A 13,911-nucleotide genomic window follows, 5' to 3' on the forward strand; every position below is an offset into this window, starting at 1 on the left:
TCTGATGAAGTCAGAGAAAGCACCTGCACTTCCCATGAAAGGACCTGGTGCAAACACTGAGAAAATATCCAGCTACCTAGATATGCTTAAAGCTTACAGTGAGGGAGGCTATGAACTACAGTACTCAACAACCACAGTACTCAGTAGAAGCAACTCGTACACATCCTCAGGGGGAGCAGAAGCACTACCTGATTGAGACCACAGCATAAACATGATCCTAATGCTAACACAAGAAAAACTGGTCTTTGGAAGGACAAACTCAGCTCACACTCACCACCTCTTTCTGTGGAAATATTAAAAGAGAAAAAAATAAGCAGTCATTAAGAAATTTATGTTCCAGGGTATAATCTTTGCCTTCAGGACAGAGTATTGAGTAGCACACAAGTTCTTAAGATGTTTCTTTTTATGCAGTTCTTTAAAAGAAAGATTAGATATTGTACTTGTCTTGTATCAACTTCTCATGCATCTAAAATGGAAAGCTATTATCTCATGAAGACCCACTTAGTAGTCTTTATCATCACTAATAAGGGAAGTCAAAATCTATCCAGATTTTCACACAAGGCTCTGCAAATAGGACAGCAAAAGACAGTAACAAAGTAACTGAAAAAATGGATTTTCAGAAAGCTTTTTTAAAGTAAGTTCACACTACATCAAATGACATGTAGTAATTTGCAGCAAAAATAATTTTGTTACATAATTCTTTTTCTTCCAGTGATGGAATGAATAATTCAGTGGGAACGAGCATGTGCATGTTGGACATGGGTGTAAAAGACACAGGTGGATAAAATACCTGCTGTTTACAAAATGCGCTGGAAATCTTCCAACACTACATTATTTTACATCACATTAAAGTGTTTTACAAATCCTTTATGGGAACATAGTCCAAATTATGAGTCCATCCTAAATGGGCCAAAGTTAACAGCTCCGAAGGCAATATGTAATATACGAGCACATGGATTATCACTGAAATAATCTAAAATACAAATTCTAGTGAGGTGCTTATAAAGCAGTTCTGAACTTTGCATTACGTCAGAAGTTTCAGATTTCATTCTTTGTTCTTCCAAAGTGAGATTAAAGCAAATTAATATCTTCCATATTTTTGAGGCAGACGTTATGTTGTTTGGTTAGTCTTAATTGTTGCTAATCTACCTCCATCTTGAGGGCAAATTAGCAGTAGCTACGTGAGGAACCAATTTAATTCTTATTTATGCCTCAACATTATCTGGCTTTTGTGTTATAAACCGATTTTCTAACATTGGGTGGAAAATTTCTACATGGGCTGAGCAGTAAGACGTGCAGAAGGTGGCTAGCACACATAAGGAGGTAGAGACCGCTGACATTAAAGTACCTAAGCAGGCAACCCCTTTAAAGAATGGAAACTTCGCCTGACAGAGAGTCAGGACAGACACATCTTCCACCACGGCACTGCAAGAGCCTCCCTCTGCAAGCAGGGAAACCCGCGCCGTCCAGCGCAAATTCCCCTGACTAGCCAATAGTCGTCCCACAAGGAGCGGACTGTAGGAGGAGTCTGAGCACATAAAAGCATTTAACCGCGCTCCAACCAAACCCCGCTGTCTCAGTTTCTGAGCTGAGAGGCTCCTCTAGAGGTTTGCCTCGGTCGGCCCGTGCTCCCTTCTTCTTCCCTGACTCTCCGCCCTGTCCTCATGTGTTCCGTCTACTCTTCTAAGCGTCACCGCTTCCCGCAGCAGCCTGCCCGCCGCTCCGCCCCAGCGCCTGCTCCCCGCATTGCGCCGCCCTCAACGCAGCACCGTCCTGGCTGCCGCCATGGAAGCCGCGCTCTCGCGAGAGCTGCACGGTCTCCCCCCAGCAGGGAGTGCGGGCTCCACCTGCTGGTGGATGCTGGCGGTGCAGGCTGGGGCTCTGGCGGTCGCCTTCTGACGCTGGCCTGCTTTCTGTCTCTCCGTCTTTGTTTTCCCTTCTCTGCTTAACTTTCTGTCCCTCTCCAGTAGGGACACGTATCCTTCTTTATCATTAAATAGTTCTCAGATATAATAATTGCCTCGTTTGTGCTTGATTTTGTCCAAGAAATCCATTAAAAAAAATCCCCTACGGTTTCCCTTAGAGTGGGATGTGAAAAGCCATAAAACATTGTTCAGATTGCTTCTGACTAGCTGGGATTAAATGGAAATTCAGGCTTTGTATATTAACTCTAAATATCATTGTGTCTTTATAAGTCTCACTGTTTTACATTTCAACCTTTTCTGCACATCAGTATTAGAAATAAAATTATGGCAGAAAGACTACATTTGTTGAAAGTACAGAAAGTACATCTCTGGTGCCAGTACAGAAATACTGTACTGGCATCTACTGACCTTTAGAAAGCACCATCTGATTTTAAACTCCTTTTGGTTTTGTGCTTTAAAACAAGATTTTGCCTGGAAGTCCTTAAAAAATGGTATTTTGCGACATTCTCTTTATTTCAGCTTTTTTTGCTTTTATGATGTACCCTCAGATCTTTACTTATCCCCGTAAGTAGAAAAGATAAAAGCTGACATTCAAAGTTTGGGATTCTCACCTAATAATAGGAGCTAAAAATATATCTCATTATTTCAAGGCTTTAAACAAGTTATGAGAGTTAGCAACATAGCAGTAAACTAAGCATCTAAGAATAAATGAGCTATACACTTGGTGCAAATTGATGTAACAGTCTACTATGAGCTTAGCTAAATTGAAACAGCCTTCATTCTTTTTTGTTTTTGAAAGGACTTTCTAGAAAAATAGTCAGTGAAGAAGGAAACTTGGCATTTACTCCTGTTGAGAAGAATTTCATCCCAGATACCTTCATCTACCATCCTGAACAAATAATGCCTGTTACCACGTGTAGGTGTTACACATGGTATAGGTGATTACTACCTGTGCTGAAACCCACAAAGCCTAGAGCAATGCAATTCATTAAGAAGGCAATAAATTCACCTTGGTGCCCCTTGAATGGTGAAGGCCTTGTCTGCATGCTGATCCCCCAGCTTTGTCATCACTTCATATAGCTTGTGACATAACTGTGAAAACAAAACAGTTGCCTGAGTTTATGTGAACAACTATAGTAATGATTAAAAGAACATTATTAAAATGATAAATCTGCTTTGATAAATGATAACTTGATAACTTTATGTTACAATATAAACGCCTTCCAAAAATTCTCAGTGCCACAAAAGCCTAAACAGAAACCCATTAAAATCCACAGAATCAACGATAATAGCAATTCTTAAAAAACATGAGCTGTTTTTAAGAGAACAAGTTCATAAGTATAGCTGACTGCTATGTGAGCTCTGATGAAGGAGGTCATCTGAAGTTAAAAAGAAACATGGGCAACCAAGAAGATCCATGTTTTCCCCTGAAAAATCTAATCCAAATTTTCAGAGATTCAGTAAAGTGAGTTTTCAAAAAAATTTTGCTTCCAATTTGAAGATTGTTATAGATAATACACTCCTATTTAGCCAGGTGCATTCACAAGATCCTCAGTGAAACTGCTTGATTTGCCTAACAGTCACTGATAAAATGTTGCATTGCTGACAATGCATATAGCAGACTTGAAGGGAATGTTTGACATGTTTTTTTTCTACTGATTAAAGCAAAGAGGTGCTTAACAATTGGACACAGCAAAAATACTGAAGGCAACAGTAAACTATAAAAATAGAAAGTGAATTTAGTGCTACAACTGATAATGAACTGCAGTCCAAAATTGTAGGGGTTGCTCCTTCCTTAAGGAGAGAAAAAATATGGCAAGTAGAAATTAATATTATGATTATAGCACAAATCTGGATCTATGGCAAATTCTCATGTGTGCCTCTGCTAAATTTTTACTATAAGGTATTTTTTATCTGTCATGCATATCATAATCCATTATACATTAGATAGTCAGTTTTACTCACTAAAGCTATTTCCTTGTGAAACTTGGCTTCAAGGCTGGATACATTTTTGAAGGTGTTCACATAGAAGCCAATTCGTCTACGAAGGATTGCACAAAGAAAGGAAAGAGAGAATAAAAGGTATGTGTGGGAGGGACACAAAGGCAGAATAATTATCTGTTTTCTGGACTACAAAAAACATTCATGAATATTATTCTCAGCAAAGCAAATGATGAAATGTCAAAATTTCAGACTAATTTGTTCATGATTATTTCCATTAGTGTTAAGATATGTGTTTCACACCATCCAGTCAACCAAGCTGAGACTACTTCACATCAGATGTCCTCAGCTTTTTTTAAAGAAGAGTGGAAAAGGATGGTCTCAACTACAGCACAAGCACAGGGAAGGCAAGATGCTCTGGGCTTCCATCTCCCGCCAGACTGCACACAACCATTTCCTGAAAGGAGAAAGGTACATTCCAGCACTGTGCCCAAATTTTATCACAGCATCAAGGGGAACCAGTTGCATCTTGGGTCAGCTTTAATGTATACAGCTCAATACAGCCCAGGCGTGGGCATCCCAAGCTCAGCTCTGAAACACATGCACATGTATATAAAAGAAAAGAATTTAATATAGACTAGACATTTCTGTGCATGCCATCAAGAATCTGCTTACTTGGGGTGAATTATTACATACCTCTCCATTTCAAAAGCAGAAGCTATTGTTTTACGTTTTGTTTTATTCTTTTTCCTATTTAAAACTTCCATAATTTCTCCCAACTTTGATTAACAAAAATTGTCTTTGGAATAAGAATAAGCCTGCAAATGTCAACTCAATAGATGATTTTCTTTCTGAAGAATTTTAATAACTAAAGGACTCTGAAAGCAATTACTGACTAAATTATGCGTATTGCTCAAATTAAATTCTACCTTTCCCTGAGACTAGCTACTGCTTCTTTATACAAAATTTACTGAAGTAAAAGAGCCCTCACACTAAATCATTCATATGCAGTTTTACTTTTAGTAGGCCCATAAAACAAATATCCATAAGTGCTAAGAAGGTTTACACTGAAATAGGCAGAAACACAGCAAGGAAATCCTCTGCTGGTCTGAAATTAACAGGATTTAATTTAGAAAGCAGAGAAGACAAAGGATACTTCACATTTTCACTCCAGATTGTCAAATGTTAAAGAACATAACACACTAATGAGATGCTTATTTTTCTACTTCTTTTGTTCTCCCATTCATATTGCCTGCATTTTCTGTATAAACACAATTCATGATTAAACATCTTGACTGAATGACCTATGCCATCAAATCATTTAACATTACAACCATTTAACATCAGTGCAGAACTATAAAATCTGTCTTCTGGTGTAGTTATAATAAAAAATGACCTATAAGTAGATCCAAATCACCACAGACTACTCTGTGCTCTAGCATAATTATTTACTCACTAAATGGAAATATTTTTGCATCTCAGAATGGAGATATGCTAATGAATCTTAAGTGCCAACATACATTGAAAAAAATAAGCATAAATACACTTACATTACATATATTTTTGGAGCACTTGCATACATTTTTCCTTTTAATATTTCAGAATGAAATGGAGTGGAATGGATTCAGGATGGAATCTTCAAGAATCCAGCAATCCATTTTCTGTCAGCTCATTAAAATCCCCTGATTCCCTTTCCTTACTCCCCATTTAAAGCCTTGCAAACAGTATCTCTCTAGGCTTACCGTGACCACAGAGATGGCAACTCTTCTTGTAAGTCAGTGTTAAACTCTTCAAACACTTTCTGTGCTTTTTGAAATTCTTCTTCTGCCTAAACCAAAATGAAACAGATGACTTCTAAAATCACTACAACATAAAAAAACCAAAATTATTTTTGTGTTGTTTTCTTGGTGGGTCTTTTATAATTTTTATTAACAAAGGATATTACTCAGTCTTACACCGTCGAGACCAATACAGGATTTGCTGTCCCCTCAGTCTCATCAAGAGAGCAAGTTAGGTCCCAAACAGGACTCCTTAGTGAAAGAGGCTGAGCCTGCCTATCACATGAACCAAAGTACTCAAAACACATTTTTGCTTAGAGTTATCATGATTTCTAAGGGAGTAAAAGAAAGAGAAATTTTGTGCTCTGTCTCTGTACAGAAAAAAATACCACCCAATCTCCCCAGGTCTTCTGCCAGCATGTTTCTGATTGTGCTACCTTGGTGATTCTGCCCTCATCTTTTCTTTTTGAGCTCTGCAGGGCTTCTAGATGATGCCTTGCACTGTCGTAGTCCACTAGCTTTCTGCTTCGTTTTGCAATGCGAGTCTGCACAGAGATAGAAATGAAAGTAAATATGAGGAGCAGTTTTAAAAAAGCCATTTAACTTATGTATTAATTTAGTTTTTGATATATTTTTATTCTTCGTTCTCTGTTGTTCATATATGAATTATTATATCATGTAGGAGAAACATGGAAATGGTAAAAATTACAAACAAATCACATTATTTAAATAAGAAATCAATTTACTAATACTTTGGAAAGGGTTTTCATGGGTATAGGGTTTACGGGCCTTAGAATTGAGGTATCAGTGTTACATAAGACTTTTCACATTCTCTAGAACCTGTTAAACTCATGGTAACACTATATTTTCCCCTTATGTATAGTGTGAAAACTCAGCAATTAATGCATTTTTCCTAGAGTTGGAAAAATGCTAATATATACTTCTCTTTATAGTTTTTCTGACATGTACCTAAAATACTGGAGTTCAAGACAGAGATACAGATATAGATATAGATATAGATATACTTTGATATAGACTTTACAAAGCTATGTAATCCACATGCTGAGAGGGGATAATTACAGCTTGATTTAAAAGTGAGTTTAGGACTGTGCCTCACTAATGTTGGTATTCTTAGATTATTTTTTCTTTAGTCCTTGATGTAAATTACAAAGGGGATGACTGTGTGTTACCTGCTCAGTTATTAAACCCTCACAGAAAAAATCCAGTTATGCCCATACAGTCATATTCAAATATAAAAGTATCTCCTCTCAACTATAGTGCTTCTTTATCCTCACACATTTAATTTATCTGTCATTTCTCTGGACTGTACACTAGATGGGCATGTGGCAGAAGCTAGAATCTGTATAACATTCTCTCGTGATGTATATTACAAAATCTTTTTATAACTAATTAAAAGACAGGAACCATGGCTTAGATAAGATACTCATGAGTGCATCCATCTAGCCAATAACAGAAAGCCTGCTTTGCATGTAATTTGTCTGGCATTTTAACAGCTGAAGAGCTTAATGTGTCCTTATTGAAATCGGTTAAAATTAACTCATACCAAAGAAACAGGAGCAGAAAAAAGCATAAAAGTTGCCCCTACAAAGGCTAATTTACTTCCATGTACTACTGCATGAAAAATATTTTTGTTCACTTGGAAAATCAGTCCTGCCTAATGTCAGGAATTTATTTACAGAACAATATCTTGTGCATTACAGGAGAGCATGACTTTTACCTCCCACCCTCTTAAAATTTTTTTTGCTTGTAATCTAATTTTCAATTTATTTGGCAACTCAAGAGAACTTTAAAACTTGTCCTTTATAGAAAATCATTACTCTACTTTGATATCAGGAAATTGTCCTAGATATGTATCCAGCGTTAACAGTGACCCATCCACCAGTTTTTGATGGAAGTCTTCCCAAAGTTCATCACATTTCTGAAAAGGCAGAAAGAAGAAAAATGTACTTAGTAGTTTAATGCCACTCTATACATAGGAGAAATACAAATGTAATTGGCAAAGAATCATCTTTCTGAAGTTTTAAAATGTTCTTTATGGAATTAAATCAGAGCATAAACATAAGGTGAATGAAAAGGAATACCTTGATATTGCAAGTTTAATTCACAACAAATTAATCTTAAACTTAATTATTAGTTTGTGTTTTCATTATTTCAAATACTAAGTGCTATGTGAAAATAAGGATGTCATGGATTCAAGGTGCTTCTTGGAGTTTTATGTCCCTGAGTGTCAGTAACACAGGATCTGTACCTGGCTTAGCTCTTGTGTCTAAGTATGTTCCCTGATGATGAACCTTGCTTATAGAGAAAGGAAGTACAACAAAAAATTAGAAGAGAAAATAAAGGGAAAGGTCTTTCTATCTCATTCTTTTTGTGCCATTAAGGTACATTTGATGGAATGGCTGATGCAGACAAGAGCTCTGCCTCGTGCTGCTGGAGAACTGGAATGACATATAGGAAACATCTCAACATCAGCTGGCAAAATAAACAAAATCTGCACCCCTGCCACCCTTCTCTGCCCTGAAGGTACAGTGCTTTTCCCCAGTCCTCTTTGGAGCTCTGGTCTAGTCACCAGAAGAAACCCCTGTAGTTTTCTGATTTTCATGAACATATTAATGCAGCTCATGTGACAAGGACTCAATGGGTAAGATTCCTTATTGTTATTCCTAACAAGCAAATCCTGTTACATAGACAAAGCGCTTGAGGTCCTGGATTCTCCACTGAACTAATTATTAGCACATGTTAAACATCCTGACTCCCCCTTTCTTTGTACATTTCAAAAGTCACTTAACATCCTTCCCTTTGATGGGAGGGAGGTTAATGGGTGTGAGCACTGCTCTGCAGGGCTGTTATCCTCACTGACAAATCTGGAAAACTTCACATTTTGTCACACTACAAGCTGGCTTGTACTGGGCAATTAATTTAGCTATAAATAAGAAATCCAGCCGACTCAGCCAACCTGCCCTTGGGTTGACAGACAGGAACTTCAACCTCAGTCACGTTCCATCCTAACCTGTAGTCATATCCCTGGTCCAGGAGCTGGGCGGTATCAAAGATCAGACCAATGATCTTTGATACCGCCCCAATGACCCTATCCAGACAGGGTTTTTCAAACCCCCTTTATAAAGAGTGGTTCATATAATAAACTCTCTCTATTGCCACATGGACATCAGAGTGTGTGTTGTCCCTGTCTCCGACCATTGACCCATGAAACACGTGGCTGTCCCGTGTCATAGCAGACTATTCCCAAGTGTTTGTTTTATCATAACCTACTGTATGGCTTATTATAAGTGCTGTGTGATGCCAGCTTTCGGTTCATTCATTTCCTACTCTGAGTCCCTAGTGAATGATTAGAATCTATTAAACATGTTTAAAGGGAATACCTAGTTTATTAACACAGCATTTAATCACAGTGGTCTACAAAGCATCACAACGTTAGATCATAGCAAGCAACAGCCAGTCTTTCTATCTCGCTGATACGTATTTTGAACAAATTAAAATAATGGAGATTCTGAAAGCTAATGGACTCAAACAATATTGCTGAAGGATTCTTTAGGCCATCATCTTTCCTACCATACAGAAGAAGGTCTTTTAAGGTGATCACTTTTGAAATGATCATTTATAACCTAAACTGAACAGATACGTAATTATTTTTTACTTTAGGCTGAGATCACAGAATTACAGAATCACAGAATTAACTAGGTTGGGAAAGATCTTTGAGATCATCAAGTCTAACCTATGACCTAACACCACCTTATCAATTACAACATGGCACTAAGTGCCACATGCAGTCTTTTCTTAAACACCTCCAGAGATGGTAACACTACCATTCCCTGGGCAGGTGATTCCAATGCCAAATCACTCCTGTGCAAAAATCCTTCTTAATGTCCAGCCTAAACTTCCTCTGACATAGTTTAAGGCTGTGTCCTCTTGTCCTGTTGCTGGTTTCCTGGGAGAAAAGACTGACCCCCACTTGGCTACAACCTCCTTTCAAGCAGTTGTAGAGAGTGAAAAGATCTCCCGAGACTCCTTTTCTCCAGGCTAAACAACCCAAGCTCCCTCACCTGCTTGTAGTATATGATGTAGATAATTCATGCTTTAGAAATTGTATAAAAATTATAAAGATCCAACCATGCATCTGACCCCCATGGCCAGAAGCAGGGCTTTTCATTTCCAAAATATTTCCCGGACTCACCCAGATAAAATCATGACCATTAACGAATGAATAAGCCTTTCCTGGGTGATCAGCGACCATTTCCCAAGAACGTCCAGAACATTCATTGAACAACACCTGGGAGAGATTACATCGAAAAGCGGGGACGTCCTGGCTACAGCTGAAAGGAAAACCATTTCGAGGAGCCCAGACAGCCATCCAAACCTATGGACTGACTTTTGTATAAGACTGCATCTGTATAGTTCCCGTTATACATATGTAGGAATTTACAGAAATCGTCAGTCATTTCTGCTCCAGGCAGAATAAACTGTATATCAGCTGGCTACCTGGAGCAGTCGGGTGACACTCTGGGGAGACGCTGACACTACGTCGGTCTGTCCCAAGTTCACCCAGCGCCAAAGTCCGGGGTTGACGCTGTCTTGGCTGTGGCGGTTTTATAACATTTTATTTTTTGGTTGTCAATCTAATAAATTTATAAATTTTTTTTTAAAATTTGGCTGCAGAATTGATCATTTATAATATGCTCCTCATAGGACTTTAGTTCCAGACCCTTCACCAGCCTTGTCGCCCTTCTCTGGGCATGTTGACATGCTCCAGCATCTCAACATCCTTTCTAAATTGAAGGGCCCAGACCTGAACACAGTGCTCAAGCTGTGGCCTCACCAGTGCCGAGTCTAGGAGAAGAATCACTTCCCAGGTCTGGCTGGCCACACTATTGCTGATACAGACCAAGATCCCATTGGCTTTCTTGGCCATTTGGGCACACTGCTGGATCACGTTCAGTCTGCCATCAGTCAGTACCCCCACGTCCCTTTCTGCCTGGCCTCTGTCCAGCCTCTCTGTCCTCAGCCTGTAGTGCTGGAGGGGGTCGTTGTGGCCACAGTGCAAGACCTGACACTTGGTCTGGTTAAACCTTATATTGTTGGATTCAGCCCGTTGTTCCAGACCATCCAGGTTGTTCCTGCAGAGCTCTCCTACCCTCCAGCAGATTGAGATTCACACCCAACTTGGTGTCATCTGCAAATTTGCTAGTGATACGCTCCATCCCCTCATCCAGATCATCAGTAAAGATCTTAAACAGGGCTGGTCCCATACAAAGATCTCTGGGGGATACCACTAGTGATGGGCCACCAACTGGAGACAGCACCATTCACCACCACTTCTCTGGGCCCAGCCATCCAGCCAGTTCTTAAGCCACTGAAGAGTTCACTTCAGTGAACTTCAGTCCAAGCCATGGGCTGCCAGCTTTTCCAGGATTATTCCATCGGAGACAGTGTCAAAGGCTTTGCTCAGTCCAAGTAGACAATATCTACAGCCTTCCCCACATCCACCAGGTGGGTCACCTGGTCATAAAAGGAGATCAGGTTGGTTAGGCTGGGCCTGCCTCTTCTAAATTCTTCTGTGTGGATGCCATGGAACAGAGAGAGAGAAAACAGCAAGCATTTCTCACAGCAGCTTGTGAGAACTTCCAAGAAGTTGTAAGGATGTGATAACTTGTTAGTATAAACAATCTGCAAGTGATGTTTTTCTACTTTGTCTTTCTGTTCTTCTCAAGGACAGTGTAAAAGAAAAGTGTTTTTATTAACTAGCCAATCAAATAGAATGTATTTTATCATTCGATATAAACCACACAGTTCTCTTGAATAAAACCTTCTTTTACTCTTTCTACAATACTGCCTCTTGCCTGTTCCTTTGTCATTCTCGGTGCAAGAGTGACACATCTGGCTGGGTCTGATCCCCAGGCCATCCCTGTAGGTCCTGTGTAATCACACTCAAGATGATCTGTTCCATAACGGTGCCAGGCATCGATGTCAGGTTGCGAGATCTGTAGTTTCCTGGATCCTCCTTTCAGTCCTTACAGATGGGTATTACATTGGCCAGCTTCCAGTCATCTGGGACCTCCCAAATAACCAAGACTGATGATAAATGATGAAAAACAGCTTAGTGAGCTCTTCTGCCAGCTCCCTCATCACTCAGGATGGATCCTATCTGATCCCACAGGCTCGTAAACATCGAAGTGGCTCATCACTGCTTCTGGCAGTTAGGATCTTACAGGAGATCTATTCTCCTCCCAGTCCCAACCTACTAGCTTTAGAGGCCATCTGTCCTGAGGATGACCTGTCTTATTCTTGACAATTGAGGCAAAGAAGGTGTTAAGTACCTCAGCCATTTTCTCATCTTTGGTAACTATATTCCCCACCACGTCCAAGAAAGAATGCAAGTTTTTCTTGGTCCTTCTTTTGATAGTAATATATTTATAAAACCACTTTTTATTATCCTTTACAGAAGTGGCCAGGTTTAAGTTCTAACCGAGCTTTTGCTACTCTAATTGATGCATAAATCTACCTTTGTGGTTATATACCAAAAAAATTCAGGAGATTTTGTAATATTGCCCATAAGTCTATTGCCCATAAAAGAATTTTAAAAACCTAAATCGATCAAACAAAAAAGTATGTATCTTAAATTAGGCAGTTTGGAAGTTGGGTGCTTTTAAAATCAAAACCCTTTGCAACAGGGAAGTGTAGAAGAAGGCATCGATAGAGAAGAAAAGCAATCTGTACACTGCTCTGTATTCAGGTTTACTGTTAACTGTATTATCAAGGAGGCCTTGCAAACTGAATCCCAGGTGATTAAAAACTTCATTGACAACCATTTGCACTTCCTTGTCACCACCATCATATTTGCTGACAGACTTCCGCCAGAACTGAGGCTCTTTAAGCAGGCAATTCAGAGCACCTCAAGGTAAATTCCTGCTGTGTTGTCTAAAAAAGCCTATTCTTCTCTAATCACTGGAGGAAGGTAAAAAGCAAAAATAAACAGTGTCCTGAACTCTAATTTACCTTTAAATTCCATATTCTTCTCAGAGAGAGGTGAGTGTCTCATAAGATATCCTGTTTAGTATGACTGGCTTAACAGTTGTTACACAGCACAAAAGGATAAGCAGCTTTGATAACTTTTTAGCATTCTTTTGAGCTGACAATCCTGACTATAAAACTGCATGTAAGATACCTTTGTACAAACTTGTCAGTCAGATGCTGTCAGGACCAATTCTGCTCACACTAAGTTATCTCAGTGGGAGCTTTTATCAGCTAGTTCATTCAACAGACACTGCAAGTGCTGCATCTGGCCAGCAGGAGCTGTATTTCACAAGATCCATAATTTATAATGCTGAGAAAACAGGATTTAACATGACATGAAGGATTAAGGTCAATTTTGAATGCACACTTCTCCTCAACAGCTCAGATTAATCCATTTGGATCCAAAATACTTTTTCCCTCTTTCCATACATCTTACCTCTCCAATCATTTTCACATCTTCACGTCCATACCAGTCTGGCTCATACACTTCATGGAGAGACTCTGTAAGCTTCTTTGAGGCATCTTGCATTCCTGCAGTTAGATAAAAAGAGGAATATGTAAGTGCAAACTACAAGAAGTAGTTGCTAAATGTCTTCATTTTCAGCCACATGTAGCCACTATGCTCTTCCCTCTGGCAAATTTAGAAAAGAGATACCTGAACTTGGGGACAGCACTGTAATGGACGTGGTTTTATGAAGTCTTGTATGGTCACCCAGTAGGTTTAAAAGTTTGTGGAGCCCAGTGCCTATTTATGTTTGCAACAGAGTGGTGCATGCAGAGTGTGAAGCCAAACTGATCAGTCACTATTTAAGTGACTTGCTTTGGCTCTTTCTTTGATAGATGGAACAAGAACAGGGACTATTGATGCTTATCACTCTGTTTTAAATGTAAAATAGCTTCAGTGACATTATGAGAAAGGGCCTAAATCTATCTTCATTGAGATCAGTTTGACCCCAATGAATAAATAAACACCCTCAGTGAAGGCATTGGGGTTTGCATTTTGATACAGCATGAATCCATTAGATTCTGAATATGGTTCTGAATCCAGTGAAACTCATCTCACCTAACATTCTAAGAGTTCAGAATAAGCAATTTTAAAATTACAACTTTTATTTCAACTTCTTTGGAAAATCACAATACTTGAATCTCTTACTCAGCATTAACTTTTTTCCTTAAAAAAGCACTTTTTTTTTTCTAGTCAAAATGTGTTTGCTATC

General features: G+C 39.0%; 1 protein-coding gene across 1 annotated transcript in view; it reads right to left on the reverse strand.

Annotated features, from left to right (window-relative positions):
- AMPH (amphiphysin) overlaps positions 1-13,911 on the reverse strand; it is a 131,058-nt gene that overhangs the window by 35,962 nt on the left and 81,185 nt on the right. The window contains exons 4-9 of the mRNA XM_059849584.1: positions 13,131-13,225; positions 7,488-7,583; positions 6,082-6,189; positions 5,609-5,694; positions 3,891-3,966; positions 2,935-3,017 (exon numbers count right to left, since the gene is read on the reverse strand). Coding sequence (XP_059705567.1) covers positions 2,935-3,017; positions 3,891-3,966; positions 5,609-5,694; positions 6,082-6,189; positions 7,488-7,583; positions 13,131-13,225 — 544 coding nt within the window. The remainder of the gene's footprint in view (positions 1-2,934; positions 3,018-3,890; positions 3,967-5,608; positions 5,695-6,081; positions 6,190-7,487; positions 7,584-13,130; positions 13,226-13,911) is intronic.

The sequence above is a fragment of the Haemorhous mexicanus genome, chromosome 1 (assembly GCF_027477595.1).
Source record: "Haemorhous mexicanus isolate bHaeMex1 chromosome 1, bHaeMex1.pri, whole genome shotgun sequence".
Lineage (NCBI taxonomy): Eukaryota > Metazoa > Chordata > Aves > Passeriformes > Fringillidae > Haemorhous > Haemorhous mexicanus.